This window comes from Dreissena polymorpha, chromosome 1 (assembly GCF_020536995.1).
Source record: "Dreissena polymorpha isolate Duluth1 chromosome 1, UMN_Dpol_1.0, whole genome shotgun sequence".
Taxonomy (NCBI): domain Eukaryota; kingdom Metazoa; phylum Mollusca; class Bivalvia; order Myida; family Dreissenidae; genus Dreissena; species Dreissena polymorpha.
Window position 1 is genome coordinate 122,489,969 of NC_068355.1, and position 22,576 is coordinate 122,512,544.

At 36.5% G+C, this 22,576-nt stretch overlaps 1 protein-coding gene across 6 annotated transcripts in view; it reads left to right on the forward strand.

Annotated features, from left to right (window-relative positions):
- Positions 1 to 22,052, forward strand: part of LOC127847564 (nucleobindin-2-like) — a 36,822-nt gene extending 14,770 nt beyond the window's left edge. For 3 of the 6 annotated variants that reach the window (XM_052379578.1, XM_052379591.1, XM_052379586.1), the window contains exons 7-15: positions 1,326 to 1,416; positions 4,513 to 4,571; positions 5,759 to 5,941; positions 11,073 to 11,192; positions 11,650 to 11,704; positions 12,285 to 12,431; positions 14,222 to 14,452; positions 16,055 to 16,405; positions 18,301 to 22,052. In XM_052379578.1, the coding sequence (XP_052235538.1) occupies positions 1,326 to 1,416; positions 4,513 to 4,571; positions 5,759 to 5,941; positions 11,073 to 11,192; positions 11,650 to 11,704; positions 12,285 to 12,431; positions 14,222 to 14,452; positions 16,055 to 16,405; positions 18,301 to 18,395 (1,332 nt within the window). In that variant the 3' untranslated portion in view covers positions 18,396 to 22,052. The remainder of the gene's footprint in view (positions 1 to 1,325; positions 1,417 to 4,512; positions 4,572 to 5,758; positions 5,942 to 11,072; positions 11,193 to 11,649; positions 11,705 to 12,284; positions 12,432 to 14,221; positions 14,453 to 16,054; positions 16,406 to 18,300) is intronic. The other 3 variants (XR_008034047.1, XM_052379600.1, XM_052379609.1) reach the window with 3 other exon arrangements.
- Positions 22,053 to 22,576: the final 524 nt, after the last annotated feature.

Sequence of the window (22,576 nt, forward strand, 5' to 3'; positions counted from 1 at the left end):
ATTTGGGGGGGAGCATATAGTCGCCGCTTCGTCTGTCCGTCCGTGTGTCCGTCCGTGCACAATTTCTGTCCGGGCTATTTCTCAGCAACTAATGACTGGAATTCAATGAAACTTTATGGGAAGCTTCTCTACCAAGAGGAGATGTGCATATTATCAGCGGGTTCTGGTCGGCTGATTTTTCACAGAGTAATGGCCCTTTGAAATTTTCCATTAACTGTCCCCATATAGTTCAATTCTTGTGCGGGCTATTTCTCAGCAACTAATGACCAGAATTCAATGAAACTTTATGAGAAGCTTCACTACGAAGAGGAGATGTGCATATTATCAGCGAGTTCTGGTCGGCTGATTTTTCACAGAGTTATGGCCCTTTGAAATTTTATATAAAAAAATTATTGTGCCCCCCAACTACTGTGCCCTCAAGACATTTCCTTTCATCTGAATATATGGTGCAATATTGTGACCAAAAAAACCTTTTGGAAGCATCACCCGTCTCCGACGGTTTCTTGTTAAAAGATGTTTTAAGTATGCTTGAGCCCTGTAATAGGTTTGGGTAGTTTTCTCATCAGAGCTTCTTCAAAAAACATGCTGCTTATGTTTGATAATCTTTTGATTTAATATGCTGAAACATGGTTTCATTAGAAAATTAACTATCTGGTATATATAACTTGTAGAACATGCTCACCTGTAAATAGTTTTTTGTTTGATAACTTCTTAATGGATTGGGTGATTTTATGTTACTGCATGGCGAGTATTTAGGCATTCATGCAAGCTTCATGTAAATGCTTATATGGCAAAGACAGAGTTGCAAATAAAGGTCAAGGCAAACTTGGTTAAGCTCTGTGACAGATAATTTCAAGAAATATAAGTGTGACAGAAGTCCAGACTGCAGTATTTAAAGCTGCAAGTCCCTGTGTTATTGTGCTTATCCTTTCCCACTCAGAAACAAAGTGAAAATTGTTGTATGCAACCAGAATAAAACTAGAACAGCCTGCAAGTAACTTGCATTTTGTTCATGTTTTATGCTGTTTGCTTCTTATCAGTATCTTAGGGTTTAAAATGAAGTCTTTACAACTCCAATCTCATAAGAAAGGTCTTTAATTTGATATGATTTTCTAAAGACTACAAATGCATCAGAATGCGTATCTGAGCAATAAATGGTTAATGAAGAATTTTCACTCTTTTATAACGCTGGTATTTATGTTCATATTTAAAATTTTGGTTCACAGAGGTAAGGGCTGCAGTATTTAGAGCTGCGAGTTCCTGGGTTTATCGTGTGTTATTTAACATAACTTTTCACTGTGTTCCTGTGCTTGCATTTACCATAGGGAAGCAAGGCCCAGCTTGAAGATGTATGGGAGAAGACCGACAAACTGGAACCAGAAGATTTCAACCCCAAGACGTTCTTTAAAATGCATGGTAGGTTACATACAGGCATCTGGATGAATGTCAACAACTCAACATGTATGGTTGTCTGTGTATTGAGAAATGTACCATTTCACTGCCCTTGTCTGTATGAATACACTATTTTCAAGGTATAACAATAAATATTACACCTCAGAGATATTGGTCCTTCTATATCTATATGACCGGTCTCAGTCTGTAAAATGCGATAGAGGAACCTAATAGTATATGGACCGGTCAGTATTTTTGGTGTATGGACCGTTCGGGGATACACACCACTAAATTTGCACTGTTTTACTGTAAAATGACGTCATTTTTTTAAACGAAATGACATCATTATTCCTGCCAAATTCGTCAGTATATCTCTTTTAAACCATAAACAATTGTACAACACTGTACAATGGTAAAGGGGAAACTCTTCGGTGTAATATAAGAAATAGTAAACTCCACTTCGGTCCCAATGGCATTATAGTGACCAGCCAGGCAGCCACAAACTGTATATGTACCTCAGCCTATGGCTTCGGTCCATATACAGTTTGTGGCTGCCTGGCTGGTCACTATAATGCCATAGGGACCTCAGTGGAGTTTACTATTTCTTAAATGTTAATCTGGTGCATAATTGAAAAGTAATTAAGTAATTATACCCCCACAAACGAAGTTTAGGGGGGTATATAGGAGTGAACTTGTCGGTCGGTCTGTCTGTTAGTCCGTATTAAGTGTCCGCTCTCTAATTTAAGTAGTTTTCGTCCAATCTTCACCAAACTTGGTCAGAAATTGTATCTACATGATGTCTAGGTCAAGTTCGAACATGGGCCTTGCCGGGTCAAAAACTAGGTCACGGGGTCACTTTGTGCGTTTTAAACATTCAGCATGTTGTCCGCTCTCTAATTCAGGTAGTTTTCATCCGATCTTCACCAAACTTGGTCAGAAGTTGTATCTAGATGATCTTAAGGCCAAGTTTGAACATGGGCCTTGCCGGGTCAAAAACTAGGTCACGGGGTCACTAAGTGCGTGTTTTAACATTCAGCATGGTGTCCTCCCTCTTATTCAAGTAGTTTTTATCCGATCTTCACCAAACTTGGTCAGAAGTTTTATCTAGATAATCTGAAGGCCAAGTTTGAACATGGGCCATGCCAGATCAAAAACTAGGTCACAGGGTCACTTAGTACGTTTTACACATTGAGCATGGTGTCCGCTCTCTATTTCAAGTAGTTTTAATCCGATCTTTACCACACTTGGTCAGAAGTTGTAACTAGATGATGTGTAGGTCAAGTTCGAACATGGGCCATTCCGGGTCAAAAACTAGGTCACGGGGTCACTTAGCGTGTTTTAAACCTCACCATGTTGTCCGCTCTCTTATTCAAGTAGTTTTTATCCAATCTTCACCAAAATTGGTCAGAAGTTGTATCTTGATAATGTCTAGGGCAAGTTTGAATATGGGTCATGCCGGGTCAAAAACAAGGTCACGGGGTCACTTAGTGCGTTTTAAACATCACAATCTTGTCCGCTCTCTAATTCAAGTAGTTTTCATCCAATCTTCTCCAAACTTGGTCAGAATTTGTATCTAGATGATGTCTAGGTCAAGTTTGAATATGGGTCATGCCGGGTCAAAAACTAGGTAACGGGGTATCTTAGTGCGTTTTAAACCTCACCATGTTGTCCGCTCTTTAATTCAAGTCGTTTTCATTCAATCCTCACCAAACTTGGTCACAAGTTTTATCTAAATGATCTCTAGGACAAGTTTGAACATGGGTCATTCTGGGCCTAAAACTAGGTCACAGGGTCACTTAGTGCGTTTTTTAACATTCAGCATTGTGTCCGCTCTCTAATTCAAGTAGTATACATCTGATCTTCACCAAACTTGGTCAGAAGTTTTATGGAGATGATCTGAAGGCCAAGTTAGAACATGGGCCTTTCTGGGTCAGAAACTAGGTCAAGTGGTCACTAAGTGCGTTTTAAAAATTGAGCATGGTTTCGGCTGTTTTTTGTGAAGACAACATGCAAAATATTATGTTTCAATGTGGCATGTGGGGGTATTCGTCATGTCTATGACAAAGCTCTAGTTGCAACTGGGAAATAGGTGTTTTTTTGTCATTAAAATCGTGAAAATGGTGTTATCTTATGTGTGTGTATGTGTGATTGTGTGAGTGTGTTAAATTGATTTTGCATGGGGCATTTTTTGTCATGCTTCTAACATTGTTGTACATTGTTGATGAGATTTCAAAAAAGTTAGCAGAACTGATCATCATATCAAGATGACGTGTTACGTGCAACGACCATGTCAGTCATTTCATGGTCATGGTCACAGCTGTGTTTGCATATTCAGATATATATATTTTGTCAAAGTACATTTTGTGTCTGATACATAACTTTGTTTTGCATGATGAGGTTTTGAAATAAATTGGCACACATATACATGTACATCAAATGAAGACAGCTGTAAATTTGTGCCTTGGTATGGGAACACTGGGCTTTATGTCTGTGGGTAAAGTGTCATCCCAGATAAGCCTGTGCAGTCTGAACACTCTTTACACTCTAGAGGACACATTTACTTTCCGATCTTCATGAAACTGGGTCAGAAGATTCATCCGGATAATATCTTGGAAGAGTTCAAAAAGGATGCCGGTTGGTTGAAAAACATGGCTGCCAGGGGGCGGGGCATTTTTCCGTATTTGCCTATAGTAAAACCTTGTTAACACTCAAGAGGCCACATTTATTTTCTGATCTTCATGAAACTTGGTAAGAAGATTTGTCCCAATAATATCTTGTTATTTCAGGTGAGCGACTTTGGGCCTTTCAGGCCGTCTTGTTTTTGTTTACAGGAAGTCTCCTCTAAACAAAAATGTAGTTGAGTGGTGGAGTGTCGTCTAGTTGAGTGGTGGAGTGTCGTCTAGTTGAGTGGTGGAGTGTCGTCTAGTTGAGTGGTGGAGTGTCGTCTAGTTGAGTGGTGGAGTGTCGTCGTTGATTAGCATGTACAGACTGCTTATATGCCTCATATGATCTAGTTGAGTGGTGGAGTGTCGTCGTTGATTAGCATGTACAGACTGCTTATATGCCTCATATGATAACCAGCATTATATATTATTATATGTTGTGTTACTTTGTTATCAGATTTGGATGGCAATGGATACCTAGACCAGGATGAAGTGGAAGCACTCTTCCAGAAGGAGGTAACGGCTTGGAGTGTTGTTGTTTTTATTAAATTGTGAACTACCCCAGCAAATGCAGTTTGACAAGAGGTATATATGAGTCACACTGGTGGGTGGTTGGTTTGTCACCTTCTGTCCTTTAAAGATGTTATAAGCTTGTGGAGCCAACTACTTCTACATTTTTCACAGATTGAATTGAAACTTGAAATATGTTTTCATAATGAAGTGAAGATGTACAATTTTCTTGCATTGTGATCCATAGGTTCCTACAGTATGTGCTTGAACATTAAATAGTCTGCAGAGATAACTTCTTCACCATATCTCAATTGATTGAATGAAAACTTTAAATATGTCATCATCAGTAAGTGTAGACATGCAAGATATTTTGATATGCAGTATTATATTTATTTATGAGTGAGGTACCCTTGATATTCCCCACGGACATGGCTGTTGTACCTATTACCAAGCAGTAGATTTAGACATGTTTGTTACCAAGCTCTTGTTTCTATTTAAAATCATTGAGGTGACAATACACTAAACAAGACAGTGTAGCAGAATGAAGGATGACATAAAAAAACATGAACATTTTCACTGAACAAAGAAGTCATGTTTTTGTCATGTGTACATTAAAATTAAAAGGTCCAATCAGATATTGATTTTATTTCACGCTTAGGTTTTTCCTCGAGGACAATTTCGTGGGATGTTTGGCCTGTTTTGGCCTGTTGATGGATGGATTTGGAAAATGAAATGATTGAAAACCTTTACAGTTGAATCTTTGATCTTAAATTTGTCAATCTTAGAATCTTGAATATATGTGCGTTTGTACACTATTTGTTCTATTTAATTGCCAAACAAAATAGGATATATGATTTCATGATTAACATTATTTTTTCATTATTGTTATGAAAGTCCCATAACATCTGTTAATGACATTCAATCATCCATTCACCAGTTACAACACATAGAGAAATCCAACAGGCAACAAACTAGATGTTATATGAACTGGTGTCACAAGAATATTCAAATATTGTCTAAAGTCTTGAAATCACTTAAATTTAAATGAAAATAAAATACCTCCTGAATGAGGTCATTGTTGTTTGAACCTCATGTAAATTAGCAGAAAAACTGTTTTCACTGAGCTCTGAATAACTATTATGTAAATTAAGTATGTGGAATAATAGATCGTCCTTGCATGTTCTTTCATACAGTTGGATCAGGTGTATGATCCTAACAGGCCCGAAGACGACATGCGAGAACGTTACGAGGAGATGGCACGCATGCGTGAACACGTGTTCTCGGAGATTGACCTTGACAAAGATCGCCTCATCAGCCAGGAGGAGTTTATGAAGTACACAAAGTCAAATGAGTTCGAGAAGGATGAGGGGTGGAAGGTATGGTTGTCTCCCTTTTTAATCTTGCAGCCATTAAAATTATATCAAGCCCTTAGTCACATAGAAAATAAATTTAAATTAAATAACTTTCTAGCTAGATTCAAGTTCTAAAGGCTTCATTTCCAACCCTTTAGATACTGATGAGCAGCAAACAGTATAAATTGGATTTGCTCATATTCTCAGTGGTATATACTGTTTGGGGAACTTTTTTGTTAGATTTAAAATATAAGATTTCTGGTTCGCTTTGTTGAACTGCTAATTTTTATTACTGATCCTGTTTGTTTTTTGTTTGTATGCTGCTTGAAATGCAAATGTAATCACTGCTTTGTCTGTGGGTCTAATTTTGATTTGGTTTAGTTTTCATGGGTCTTACACAAATTTCTCTCAGAATGGTTTCCCACCTACTGGGCCGTACATGTACTTTTAACTCCTCTTGTCCATTTGAACAAGCACACTTTCTTTTTTTTGTGACCAAAAAGTCACTTGTCTTGACTTTAAAATATAACTTAGTTGTAGGTGTAATTTTCAGTCATTGTATAACCTAATAAAGCATTATGTTTTACATCAGAAGTTTATTAAACTAAGCATGCACAATAACTCATTGTAAACTAACAATTTACAATACACTTGAAGTCCATTAGAACACAGATGTATGGGAATACATACATTTAAACCTAACTGTATGGATTACTAGACACTTACCTTTTTCCCTTACTCTCCTCTACCAGATAATCCCAATTACAACTTCCATTTTAAAAGGAATATTTTGGCAATGTGCATCCTTGTGAGGTCTTTCAAACGATTTTAATGGAGTTATTTCCCTTTGATTATTAATATGTCACTTTGGGTTTCTGCAAAAAATCTCAGACACCTAGTCTCTGAAATTGATGAAATTTGATATATGCTGTATCCCTAAACAGCTAAAGGGTGGACTTACAATGTTACTATTATAAAAATGAGTATAATATAAGTGTTAAAAAATCTATTATACATGTATTGGGCCGTGCTCTGTGAAAAGTGGGTTTAATGCAGGTGCCTAAAGTGTTGTACCAAATAAGCCTGTGCAGTCCTCACAGGCTAATCAGGGATGACACTTTCCGCTTTTATGATATTTTTAGCTCACCTGATGGCTCAGGTGAGCTTTTCTGACCGGTCTTTGTCCGATGTATGTCCGTCTGTCCGTCCGTCCGTTAACATTTGCTCGTAAACACTCTAGAGGCCACATTTCTTGTCCCATCTTCATGAAACTTGATCAAAAGCTTTTCCCCAATAAAATCTCGGCCGAGTTCGAAACTGGGTTGTGCCGGGTCAAAAACTAGGTCACTAGGTCAAAAAAAAGAAAAACCTTGTAAACACTGTAGAAGTCACATTTCATGCCCAATCTTCATGTAACTTTGTCAAAATGTTTGCCATAATGATATGTTGGTCGAGTTCAAAAGTGGTTCCGGTCCATTGAAAAACATGGCCGCCAGTGGGCGGGGCAGTTTTCCTTATTTGGCTATAGAGAAACCTTGTAAACACTCTAGAAGTCACAATTTTTGCCCAATGATCATGAAAGTTGGTCAAAACATTGGTTTTATTGATATCACGGACGAGTTTGAAAATGGTCCAGATCGGTGAAAAAACATGGTCGCCAGTGGGCGGGGCATTTTTCTCTATATGTAGATAGTGAAAACATGTGAACACTCTAGAAGTCACATTTTTGGCCCAATTTTTAGCCGGATTTTTTTCGAAAAAATCTCGGCTTATAGATTGATGTTGTCGGGCGGGCGGGGGGGCGGGCGGGGGGGGCGGGCGGGGTGGCGGCGTGCTCGAAAATGTTAAAGTTCTTATTTCATGGTATAACTTTGGTATGCTTGGACCTAGAGTCTTCAAACTTGACATGAAGGTTGGCCAGGATTAACAGATGACCACTGGTCATTTCAAGGTCATTCATTTGAAGGTCAAGGTCACTGTGACCTTCAATATAAAAAATGTTAAAGTTCTTATAACTTTGGTATGCTTGGACCTAGAGTCTTGAAACTTGACATGAAGGTTGGCCATAACTAGTTAGTAACCACTGGTCATTTCAAGGTCATTCATTTGAAGGTCAAGGTCACTGTGACCTTGAATGTAAAAATGTTAAAGTTCTTATTTCATGGTATAACTTTGGTATGCTTGGACCTAGAGTCTTTAAACTTGACATGAAGGTTGGCCAGGATTAACAGATGACCACTGGTCATTTCAAGGTCATTCATTTGAAGGTCAAGGTCACTGTGACCTTCAATATAAAAATGTTAAAGTTGTTATAACTTTGGTATGCTTGGACCTAGAGTCTTGAAACTTGACATGAAGGTTGGCCAGAACTAGTAAGTAACCACTGGACATTTCAAGGTCATTCATTTGAAGGTCAAGGTCACTGTGACCTTGAATGTAAAAATGTTAAAGTTGTTATAACTTTGGTATGCTTGGACCTAGAGTCTTGAAACTTGACATGAAGGTTGGCCAGAACTAGTAAGTAACCACTGGACATTTCAAGGTCATTCATTTGAAGGTCAAGGTCACTGTGACCTTGAATGTAAAAATGTTAAAGTTCTTATTTCATGTTATAACTTTGGTATGCTTGTACCTAGAGTCTTCAAACTTGAAATAAAGATTGGCCAGTACTAGATAAAACTTTCCTAATTGTCAATTCAAGTTCATATTTGTGACCTTAAATGTTATTGTTGTTCATGTATATGCATGCATTCAAAACATAACACAAGGTTTGCTCATGCCTTGAAAAGTACTTACATTTCATTTTGACCTTTGAACAATATTTCAGTAATTTAAGTATTGCATTGACAAAAACACGAAAGGTACTTTCCTGTCATTTAAATCAAAAATCCGGCTTCAATGCGGTCATGTCCGACCGCGGAACTCTTGTCATGAAATTTGGTCAGAACATTTGTTTCTTTGATATGAGAGTTGAGTTTGAAAATGGTTCCGGTCAGTTGAATAACATGGCTGCTGGAAGGGGGGGCAGTTTTCTCATTATGCCCCCCCCCCCCCCCTTTCGAAGAAGAGAGGGTATATTGTTTTGCTCATGTTGGTCCGTCAGTCCACCGGATGATAACTCAAGAGCACTTATGCCAAGAATCATGAAATTTTATAGGTACATTGATCATGACTCGCAGATGACCCCTATTGATTTTCAGGTCACTAGGTCAAAGGTCAAGGTCACGATGACCAGAAATAGTAAAATGGTTTCCGGATGATAACTCAAGAACGCTTATGCCTAGGATCATGAAACTTCATAGGTACTATGATCATGACTCGCAGATGACCCCTATTGATTTGCAGGTCACTTGGTCAAAGGTCAAGGTCACGGTGACCTGAAATAGTAAAATGGTTTCTGGATGATAACTCAAGAACGCTTATGCCTATGATCATGAAACTTCATAGATAAAATAATCATGACTTGCAGATTACCCCTATTGATTTTCAGGTCACTGAGTCAAAGGTCAAGGTCACGGTGACCAGAAATAGTAAAATGGTTTCTGGATGATAACTCAAGAACGCTTATGCCTAGGATCATGAAACTTCATAGGTACATTGATCATGACTAGAAGATGACCCCTATTGATTTTCAGATCACTAGGTCAAAGGTCAAGGTCACGGTGACCTGAAATAGTAAAATGGTTTCTGGATGATAACTCAAGAACGCTTATGCCTAGGATCATGAAACTTCATAGGTACAATGATCATGACTCACAGATGACCCCTATTGATTTGCAGGTCACTAGGTTAAAGGTCAAGGTCACGGTGACCTGAAATAGTAAAATGGTTTCTGGATGATAACTCAAGAACGCTTATGCCTAGGATCATGAAACTTCATAGATACAATAATCATGACTTGCAGATTACCCCTATTGATTTTCAGGTCACTGAGTCAAAGGTCAAGGTCACGGTTACCTGAAATAGTAAAATGGTTTCTGGATGATAACTCAAGAACGCTTATGCCTAGGTTCATGAAACTTCATAGGTATATTGATCATGACCTGCAGATGACCCCTATTGATTATCAGGTCACTAGGTCAAAGGTAAAGGTCACAGTGCCAAAAAACGTATTCACACAATGGCTGTCAAGGTCATGGTGACTCAACTTAGAAAAATGGTTTCCGGATGATAACTCAAGAATGCTTACGCCTAGGATCATGAAACTTCATAGGTACATTGATCATGACTCATAGATGACCCCTATTGATTTTCAGGTCACTAGGTCAAAGGTCACGGTGACCCGAAATAGTGAAATGGTTTCCAGATGATAAATCAAGATAGCTTATGCCTAGGATCATAAAACTTCATAGGTACATTGATCATGACTCGAAGATGACCCCTATTGATTTTCAGGTCACTAGGTCAAAGGTCAAGGTCACGGTGACCTGAAATAGTAAAATGTTTTCTGGATGATAACTCAAGAACGCATATGCCTAGGATCATGAAACTTCATAGGTTCAATGATCATGACTCCCAGATGACCCCTATTGATTTTCAGGTCACTAGGTCCAAGGTCAAGGTCACGGTGACCTGAAATAGTAAAATGGTGTCTGGATGATAACTCAAGAACGCTTATGCCTAGGTTCATGAAACTTCATAGGTATATTGATCATGACTCGCAGATGGCCCCTATTGACTATTAGGTCACTAGGTCAAAGGTCAAGGTCACAGTGCAAAAAAACGTATTCACACAATGGCTGTCAAGGTCACGGTGACTCAACTTAGAAAAATGGTTTCCGGATGATAACTCAAGAATGCTTACGCATAGGATCATGAAACTTCATAGGTACATTGATCATGACTTGCAGATGAAATAATGATGAAACTTGAATAGGAAGTTTGTCTGGACAATATCTAGATCAAGTTTGACATTTGGTAAAGATTGAATGAACCGACTCCTCTCAGGTGAGGGAACTAGGGTCATCTTGGCCCTCTTGTTTTGTTTTAAGAAAGTCTCTTCTAAGCAAAAAACACAGTTTAGGCGGAAAGTGTCATTCCTGATGAGCCTGTGTGGACTGCAAAGGCTAATATGGGATAACTTTATGCACATGCATTAAACCCCCTTTTCACAAAGCACGGCTAATTTATATTTGCTGACAATGTTGAATTCCAGACTGTTGATGAGCAGCAGAACTTCACAGAGGAAGAGTATCAGCGTTATGAACAGATGTTACGAGAACATGAAGAACGCATGAGGTCCCAGGGCTTCAACCCAAACCAGCCAGGCATGATTGTAAGTAGAGACACCGAAGAGTGATTTGTTAGGATAGACACTATGAATCTTGCAAGTTAAGTAAATGTGGCTTGATTGTAAGTACGATCTAAGCTGTCTTGAAATATTGTGGATGATTTATTTGAATGGTGGTCTTTAAACACTGGTTGTCTCTAAATGCAGGGTGACTTGGAAAGGAAACTAGGCCCTTTTCATGTCCCCAGAAGGGTGGCATATAGCACTCTAAATGTCTGTCCAACCGGCATACTTTGCAGAGTAGGCCTTGCATTTGGATGAAACTTAGTATGTGGATAGAGGGCCATAAAGGGAATATGCACTTTATTTCAGATTTTTCATCGGACAAATTTTTGAAATGTTATGGCAACAGAAATAATTTAAACTGTACTCTTTTGACAACAAAGCACATATGGAAGGGGACACTCTGTATGTGACAGCTTCTTGTGTTTATTTGTTTCAGCCAGTAGGACAGGACCCTAATGTTCAGCACATGCAGATACCACTAGGAGGTCAAGGTATTCTAGAGTTTAGCCTTATTTATGTATTTTTTAGCTCACCTGTGCCTTTCACATGGTTAACTTTTGGGACTGCCTTTTGTCTTTCGTCTGTGCGTAAAATTTCCTCTAAAACAATATGCAGAAAATGCTAAGCAGATTGGAACAAAACTTCACATTACCGGTTCCCAGTTGACCTTCTTCTGAACTTGCTTAAAATATTTTGGCTGCTTCATGTCATTTGAATTAAAAGTAAATGTTATAAAAATTTGAATTTTAAAGGAGAAATGCCGTTTCCATAACAAACATGATATAAATAAATATATTCTAAAACAATTGGAATCATCAAGAAAAATGGCAAAAGCATTTTGATATTAAAAAACGCCCATGACACTGAAACTCGTTTAAATGGTTTCTGAAGAATGTTAAATTATATTGGTGAAGCTAATCCTGAATTTTGATTGGTCAAATCTTGTATTAGCGGAACTTATCTCAAATTCTGATTGGTTAAATCTCATATTGTGATGCAATCAAGCTTGAATAAATAAATGTAAGTCAAAGTAGTTCTATGATATACTCAAGCAATTGCCTATGTTTTCAGGAATGCACCCCCAAGGCCAGCAGTTTAATCAGCAACAGCAGCAATTTAACCAGCAGCAGCAGTTCCAACGACAGCAACAGTTCCAGGGAGGTCAAGGTTATCCCCAAGGGGGACCGCCCGGTGGATTTCAGGGTGGGGCACCACCAGGTACAATAGAGGGATCACATACTTTTGTTGTTATGAAAATATTCATTGATTTAAATGAGCTGTTTTAAAACAAATATTTATTTGTAAAATTCTGATGTTGAGGACAATATACATTGCTTACAAATACTATAATATGTGTATATTTCTGCGGCATTATCTGGGATTTAGAATGAACCACTATGAAATGTACTTATTTGGTTGGTTTGCCCTAAAATAACTAACTAAAGACTGAAACAACACAACGTAATAGAGATTAAACAATTTCTTCTTCATAAACAGAAAATGTAGTGCTTTGTTGAAATATTCTTGTTACAAATAGGTGTTTTAAATGTTATAATTATACCCCCACAAAAGAAGTTTAGGGGGGTATATAGGAGTGACCTTGTCTGTCTGTCGGTCGGTCATTCTGTCGGTCTGTCTGTCGGTCAGTATTAAGTGTCTGCTCTCTAATTCAAGTAGTTTTCATCCAATCTTTACCAATCTTGGTCAGAAGTTGTATCTACATGATGTCTAGGCCAAGTTCGAACATGGGCCTTTGCTGGGTCAAAAACTAGGTCACGGGGTCACTTAGTGCGTTTTAAACATTCAGCATGTTGTCCGCTCTCTAATTCAATAGTTTTCATCCAATCTTCACCAAACTTGGTCAGAAGTTGTATCTAGATGATCTTAAGGCCATTTTCGAACATGGGCCTTGCTGGGTCAAAAACTAGGTCACGGGGTCACTTAGTGCTTTTTTAACATTCAGCATGGTGTCCTCTCTCTTATTCAAGTAGCTTTCATCCGATCTTCACCAAACTTGGTCAGAAATTTTATCTAGATGATCTGAAGGCCAATTTCGAACATGGGCCATGCCAGATCAAAAACTAGGTCACAGGGTCACTTAGTACGTTTTACACATTGAGCATGGTGTCCGCTCTCTATTTCAAGAAAATTGAATCCGATCTTCACCACACTTGGTCAGAAGTTGTAACTAGATGATGTGTAGGTCAAGTTCGAACATGTGCCATGCCGGGTCAAAAACTAGGTCACAGGGTCACTTAGCTTGTTTTAAACTTCACCATGTTGTTTGCTCTCTAATTCAAGTAGTTTTTATCCAATCTTCTCCAAAATTGGTCAGAAGTTGTATCTTGATAATGTCTAGAGCAAGTTAGAATATGGGTCATGTCGGGTCAAAAACAAGGTCACAGGGTCACTTAGTGCGTTTTTAACATCACAATGTTGTCCGACCCTAATTCAAGTAGTTTTCATCCAATCTTCACCAAACTTGGTCAAAAGTTGTATCTAGATGATGTCTAGGTCAAGTTTGAATATGGGTCATGCCAGGTCAAAAACTAGGTCACGGGGTATCTTAGTGCGTTTTAAGCCTCACCATGTTGTCCGCTCTCTAATTCAAGTAGTTTTCATCCAATCCTCACCAAACTTGGTCACAAGTTTTATCTAAATGATCTCTAGGACAAGTTTGAACATGGGTCATTCCGGGCCTAAAACTAGGTCACGGGGTCACTTAGTGCGTTTTTTAACATTCAGCATGGTGTCCGCTCTCTAATTCAACTAGTTTACATCCAATCTTCACAAAACTTGGTCAGAAGTTTTATGAAGATGATCTTAAGGCCAATTTAGAACATGGGCCTTTCTGGGTCAAAAACTAGGTCAAGGGGTCACTTAGTGCGATTTAAAAATTGAGCATGGTGTCCCCTGTTTTTTGTGAAGACGACATGCAAAATATTATGTGTCAATGCGGCATGTGGAGGTATTTGTCACGTCTGTGACAAAGCTCTTGTTTCTTTCAGGTCACGTGCCCATGCAGGGTGGGCCTCCAGCAATGAACCAAGGTCAAATGGGTCAGATGAATATGGGCCAAGGTCAGATGAATATGGGCCAAGGTCAGATGAATATGGGCCAAGGTCAAATGAATATGGGCCAAGGTCAGATGAATATGGGCCAAGGTCCGGTACCCATGGGTCAAGGGCAGGTGCATATGGGCCAAGGTCAGATGCAAGGTCAAGTGCCAATTGGTCAAGGTTGGTGGAATTTTGTTTTTTCATAGAACTATAACTTTTTCTTTTAAGTATAAGGGCTGACACTGCGATTCATCTTCTACTTTATTTTATTAGCTGTAAATCTTTTGATAATATTACATCACTGATTTAGACTATCATAACATTGTATTTTTCAATACAACAACAACAACAACATATGATGCAAAAAATGATTGTCTCGTCTTTAATGACTCTATCTAGACATATTATTTTTATTCCTTAGTCATAATGAACATTTTTACTTCAGTGAATGTATTATTTGCATTCTTGCATGCCGCTTTGTGGTACAATATGCGTCATTGTATTGTAGATCTGTACTTATATTCTAGATTAATTGCACTGAATTTGTGGCTCAAGTAAAATAACAAGGTTTCAGATAAGATAACACAATTTAGTTTTGAGTAGTCGAAATGGAAGTTTGAGATAATTGTGACCCTTCAACGTTATGTTTTTCTCTGATGTTTTCTATGACTTTACAATTTTGAAAATAAGCATGTGTTAATTTTGATAGATTATTAATTTTAATTCATTAGAGATCATAGCAAATGTGTTTTTGTATGATCATTATTGGATTGTTTACAATTTGATTCTTTGTAAGTCAACATATTTTCTTGATCATGTTTCCTCCATTTGTTTTAAAACATCTGGTGATGTCATTATTTAATAACTTTTTGCAAAGACTTGAAACTTTGAATAATCAATTAAAAAAACCTATATTACCCTTACAATCCCCTATATACCACAGCACAACAAAAACATAAAAAGTTTGTTGGTTAAGTTTGCATATAAGAAACAAAATGACATTTGTTTAATGTTTGAAGTTTATTTCGACTTGTTCAGAAGTGATAATATGCTGTCACATTTTTAATTATCATAGGTCATTTTCTCCACAAAGCTACAATAAAATGGCCTTAAAATACAATCAAGTAATCTGTCAGTGTGTTTAACATCATACAATTCTAAAATAATACACAATATCTATTTATTGAGCCACACGAAGGACTATATGTGTCTTGTTCTGATAAAACTGGGCATGATACATGTGCGTAAAGTGTCGTCACAGATTAGCCTTAAAGTCTAATCCACAGGCTAATCAGGGACGACACTTTCCGCCTAAACTTGATTTTTGGTAAGGAGGGACTTCCTTGAAACTAAAAATACCATTAAAGCGGAAAGTGTCGTCCCTTAATAGCCTGTGCGGACTGCACAGGCTAATCTGGGACGACACTTTACGCACATGAATTAAGCCCAGTTTTCTCAGAACAAGACACATATACATAGCAACACTGCAAGCTGTATACATGTATATAAGAGCTTCATACTGGGAAAACAGGGCTAAATGCATGTGCGTTCTGCAGATATGCCTGTGCAGTCTGCACTGGCTAATTAGGGACAACACTTTCTGCTTGTATAGAGTTTTTTGTTTTAAGAAAATATCTTTTTAATAATGATCAAGTTTAGGGGGAAATTGTCATCCAAGATAAGCCTGTGTGGACTGCACTGGCTAATCTCAGATGACATGTATTGCTCAGTTCGAACAAAGCAATGCTCATATTTGATAGATGCTGGGAAATTTGTTTGCAGCACAAGTTAAGGCAGAAGTTCATGGGGGTCAACAGCCCCCTGTCCAAGGTCAAGGTGACCAACATGGAAAGCCTGCTGAAAATGCTCAAGTTCAACATTTAAATACTGACAATGCCGCAAAACCAGCAGAAAATCATCAAGGTGAAAATACAAATTTGAATACTGACCAAGGTCAAGGTCAAAATGTTGTGCATGATAATTCTAAAATAGTGCTTGACAATACAAATGTTGGTATGCATGCAAATGTTGATGTGCAGAAGGTAGATACTAACAATTTACAAGGTGAAAAAGTAGCGGTTCCTGAAGGGAACCAAGAGAAGGTCGTGCATGAAGGCCAACATGAAGTGGGTGGTGAGTAGCCTTGACATTTGACCTTTAAGTGTAACCAGAACAACCAGAGATTTGCATAGTTACCAGCTTCATTTGGGAACTAACAGCGTTTACTTACCTGGTGTGGGAATGTAATGAGTCCATTACAGATGTATGTCATGATAGTTCTTAGAAAAAAACTTTTTTAGCAACTCCTTAATATTAGCAAGTTTAAGTAAGTCAATTTCTGAAGATCTTAACGTATCAATATGTTTGAATAGAGAATTTATCCACAAAGCTCTCTTTTTTTCATAAATTGACTTTATATTTCAGAAATAAATTTAAATTATAATTTATTTTTTATTTCTTAAATTAATCATTATTCATATAATATTAAATTATTGTTTACAAACTATTTCACCAGTGCCAAAAATAATTTAATATTATTTATGATGTGAGCAAATGATAAACCTCTAGCAGCGTGATTATGATAAACCTCTAGCAGTGTGATTATGATAAACCTCTAGCAGTGTGATTATGATAAACCTCTAGCAGTGTGATTATTTTGTCAGCACATAAACCTCTAGCAGTGTGATTATTTTGTCAGCACATAAACCTCTAGCAGTGTGATTATTTTGTCAGCACATAAACCTCTAGCAGTGTGATTATTTTGTCAGCACATAAACCTCTAGCAGTGTGATTATTTTGTCAGCACATAAACCTCTAGCAGTGTGATTATTTTGTCAGCACATAAACCTCTAGCAGTGTGATTATTTTGTCAGCACATATTTTTCCCCTTCCTGTATATATGCAAACTATTTTGAGTTGTTGTCTAAGTTTTATTTGCTTACTCTCTCCAGTTTTATGCCACCTCCGAGTGGTGGGACTGTCCATTAGTACATATTTATGTCCGCACATATTGCCTTTCCTGAACTTAATTTTATAGTTGTATTTAAGTACTGTGTTATTTTAACTGATACTTTCATTGTTAAATGGTATAAGTTGCTACAATTTTTGGTACAATTATGTCCCTTTGTCTGTTTAATATTCACTTTAGAATATATGTAAAACATTTGTTGTTTTCTACTTCTCTTTAACTACTGGATGGATCTCGCGCACACTTTCACAGTTTAATAACATGAATATGTAGATGATTGTTGAGAGAGGAATTTTGGCTGCATCAAGTTTTGGCAGAATTATAGGCCCTTTGTCTGTTTTACTCTGTAGAATATATAATTATGTTCAACTCCTCACACTTTTGGCTGACTTTGTTCACATTTTCACTGCTAAATGTGAAGATTATTGTAAAGAAAAGAATTTTAGCAGAGACCAGTATTGGCCCTTTGTCATTTTGTTAGCTGTTACTGTATAGTAAATTGTGGATTTGTCTGTGTATATCTAAACTTGAGTTGTACGAACGTCAGTGTCTGGGACACATTTCTTTGTGGCATTTACCTGCAATACCCCCAGTCTTTATTTTAACCAGGTCCTATTTTTCAAACCAATGATTTGCGTTTTATTACTGTAGCATTTATATGCACCAGTGTCTTGTTGTCAAATGTTTGTGTTTTCCTGAGATAACTTGTAACTGTAACCCTTAATATTTAATAAATAAAGTTTGACAAAATTATTATGATAGATAAGATTCCAATCTCTTGAACAACCAAACTGGTACTGTTTGCATGTATGCAAAATAAAACCATTTATATACATATATATATGTAACATTTTGAAAAGTGGTGGTTCAGATAATTCAGTACTCCTTGTATTTTATATATATTATCAACATTATTGTAAAATACCATATATTGTTGTGGTCGATCAATTGTTTATTTTTGTGGTGTAGAATGCCAAAGTGTTGTAGTCTTTCAATTTGCGTACCGAGTGTTCATATAAATCATGTTCTTTATTTGACCATTTGACCCTGCTGTTCACAGGTCAGCCACCCAACCAGCAGGTCCAAGGTCAGCAGGCTGCAGGTCAAGATACCCTCAAATTTCAAGGTCACGGAGGACAACAGCCAATGGCTTAACACCTGGTCATGAAGACACATGTTACCTATGGTGGTCTTTGCACTCTTTTAAAATACATGTTAACAGATATGTTAAATATTTCTTGTGACATTTTCTATTACAGAGATCTGTTAATTATTTAACTTTTATGCTGGCTTTGATACATATTAAAAATATTAAACATAGTTAACATTCTGTCTGGTGTTGGGTGATATTACAAAAAATGTACTTCGAAATTGAGAAAAATGTATATTAAATTTGATGCTCAATCATTTTAAAAGGTAATAGTGATTATGGTTTGGTAATTTCGGTCTTTTTTGTTAAAATAATATAGACATTTTGTCTATTTTTTTAAAGAAAATATGTTAACAGATTAATCTTGATGTATACAAATAGGTATTTATAAAGTTTTATAAACCTTAAAATATGGAACAATAACTTTACAAAGATTGTTCTTTATAAGTCAGTCAGATAGCATTTTCTTATTTTTTCGTGTCAAATTGTCACCATAAATAAGTGCTTTGTTATGTGTTCTTGGTATAGCAAAACATGCTGTCCTAATATTCTATGCTGTTTTTGCAATCAAATTTTCAGTACCACAAAACTCAGAGACTAAAAATGCGTCTGGAAGATAGCAATATTAACTCATTGGAAAAAGCATGGATCTTTAAGTATGCTTGTATTTAAATCTGATTATTCACTTTAAAAGGCATGAATTAGACGAAAAATGCTACCTATAAAAGTAACCAATCAAATGATTTTTATTGCATGAACAAAATAAGATTTTGGCTTCAGGTGTCTATTTTATGCTCTTATTTTCTAGTCATCATTTTTTGCAGAAGATTTTTTAGCTTTCTTATCTTCATACATTTTAAATGTCAATTCCTAAAATAAAAAAAATAAAAAAACAACAACAACTAAGCAAAAATTATTTCTCTTGAACATTCTACGAATCAAAATTAAAAAGTATCGCAACGAAAGCTGGTAAAAAAATAACGATTTGGTAACAATTTGTCATACATTGCTTAATATATTTTTACAGCGTACTGTACAGCATATGTTTCTTTGGCTTCAAACATGCTTCAAACACAAAAATACGTTGTTTAAAATAAAGTAATCATCAAGTCATTTACTTTTGTTGGACTGGGTCTTAATATATTTGTTCTTTAAATTGCTTTACCTTTGTTATTATGCCCCCCTTCGAAGAAGAGGGGGTATATTGTTTTGCACATGTCGGTCGGTCCGTCCACCAAATGGTTTCCGGATGATAACTCAAGAACGCTAAGGCCTAGGATCATGACACTTCATAGGTACATTGATCATGACTGGCAGATGACCCCTATTGATTTTCAGGTCACTAGGTCAAAGGTCAAGGTCACTGTGACTAGACACAGTAAAATGGTTTGCGGATGATAACTCAAGAACGCTTAGGCCTAGGATCATGAAACTTCATAGGTACATGTACATTGATCATGACTGGCAGATGGCCCCTATTAATTTTCACGTCACTAGGTTAAAGGTCAAGGTCACAGTGACTTGAAACAGTAAAATGGTTACTCGATGATAACTCAAGACACTTAGGCCTAGGATCATTAAACTTCATAGGTACATTGATCATGACTGGCAGATGCACCCCTATTGATTTTCAGGACTCTAGGTCAAAGTTCAAGGTCACAGTGACCTGAAGCCACTACAACTTACAGCCCATTTGGGGGGCATGCGTGTTTTACAAACAGCCCTTGTAAAAAAACATTCCAGGAGCAGTATTAAGTATGCATTTGTATTGACTAAGTAAGCTCTCCTTTAGTCTGTGAATGAACAAATTAGTTTTTTGAAACAAGATACCTTACTACTTAATGATACCTGCATTGTGTCTTCACATTTTTATGTTATTTTCAATATTGAGGAAAAATGTATGAATCTTGAAATAAATAAGTATGTTTATAACTTTTATAATATGATTTTTGCCTTGCTATTTATTGTTAATTTTTTTATATAAAAATGTTATTCAGATTCAGAGTATGTGTATTTCAGACATAAAAATGTCTTATAGTCTCAAAGTGTAATAATGTAATATTTACATGCATTTTTTTCCTGTAGTTGATAGCATGATTGTTTTTATTGTCCCCTACCGGTGAAACTGGAGGGGACTTGTGGTTTGCGCTCTGTGTGTCAGTCAGTCAGTCTGTCCGTCACACTTTTCAGGATCCTGCGATAACTTTAAATGTTCTTCATATTTTTTCATGAAACTTGAAACATGGATAGATGGCAATATGGAGATTGTGCACGTCATTTCATTTTGTTCCTACGTCGAAAATTCTGGTTGCTATGGCAACAATTTTTTTTTTTTATTCTGACAATGGAGTTTCACTGGTAAGGGGACCATATTGCTTGACAATAGTCTTGTTATTTCTGTCTTGTAAATACTCCTGGAGTGTGTTTGTGAATATTAGTCCCCATTGATTGTTCAGATAAGAATCTGCTGTAACTACCTATAGTTTCCATATCAATGACAATATAGTTTCATTCCCTATTTGAGCCCCGCTTTGTGAAAAGTGTCGTCCCAGATTAGCCTGTGCAGTCCACACAGGTTAATCAGGGACGACACTTTCCGCCTTAATTTGATTTTTGCTAAGAAGAGACTTTTAAACAAAAAATATCATAAAAGTGGAAAGTATCATCCCTGATTAGCCTGTGCAGACAACACTTTATGCACATTAATTTAACCCCTTTTTCACACAGCACGGCCCTTTTTTCCAATATAATTCAAATTAAAAGACTTCTTATGCTAGCCATGAAATATTATTTTTAGCAATTAAATTTGTTAAATAATTACAAAAAGCATCTACCTTGATAAAGGTTTATTGTCATGTAAATATGATATGATGTTTACTCCCCTTTCTTATAAATACTTGCATAATTATTATTCTATGCCACAGACCTTTTACCTACAATACGTGCTGTTTATTTTTCTGAATTTGCTTTCAGTAAAATATATGTTTCAAAAGCTTACTTTTTTTGACTTTCAGTTTACGTTGAATTTTAAGTGTTGTAAAACAAGATATCTAGGACATAATAAAAATATTTACTATGTTTTATTATATTTCACTATTTTTGTGTTTTTTTCACTCACTTATGAGGCTGTTTATTTACCACCACTAGCACTTTTTCATCTTCATTAATTTCAGAACTTGTTCACGTCCTTTTGATTGAGTCATATATTATAATGAGTGATATAGTTCTAATTTGAAAAAAACACATGTTAAAATTTTGTATAAAGGTTAATTGATTATACAACTTCAACATCAATTTCACAAATAGAAAAAGATCAATGACAAATGTACATGTAGAAAACGTTTATTGATATTGCTTTGTTTGAAAAATTAATATTTAAATGAAAGGAAATAATTTTACTCATAAATGGTGGAACATTTACTTACACTGTGTACTCATTACGATATTGTAGTGCCTTTAAAATACTAGTAAATGAAAGTATTACATTAGCACACATATTTTAATGATCTAGTCTAGTTAGAGATTTCAATTCTTCTTTGTTAGGGCAAAGCCGTTTAATACAAGAGATATAAGGTGCATTTTAAAAACAAAATAATGTGAAGAAAATTTTATTGGATGTAATTATTACAATTTTGTTGAAAAATAAATATTTTGAAGTGAAATCTATGATTTTGCTGGTCCAATCTTCTGCAATAATACCAATGGCCGTAAATGAGGAGACATTTCATGCCCAGAACACTGGGTGAAGCTTGACTGGAAAGTCTTTATTTATACTCAGGCAATTTACAACTAACCTGTTTAAAAGTTAAAGATTATTAAAACAATAACAGATTATTGATGGGCCATCTGTATAGAATGACTTGTCTGTTACCTTGCACGCTATTTTTGAAAGCTTGTCATAAATTATCAGTGTAGAACAGCATGTAGTACACAACACTTGTCAGGGGTGTGATTTTTCCTACTTTCAGCTGATTTCCACCTTTTCAATGTCTAACTTTTACAAATAGTTATATACTTGACTGGATTTATATAGAAAGCATTATGTTGATCCTTGTAAGGGGGTAGGGACTTTTTATCCCCTTAATTTATTCTTAAATCACACCCGTTTGTCCCTAGCGTGTGTGTGTGAATTTCAAAGTTTATTATGTTGTTCAACGCTTGAGGCTGCAGACTGTGAGGACCCGAG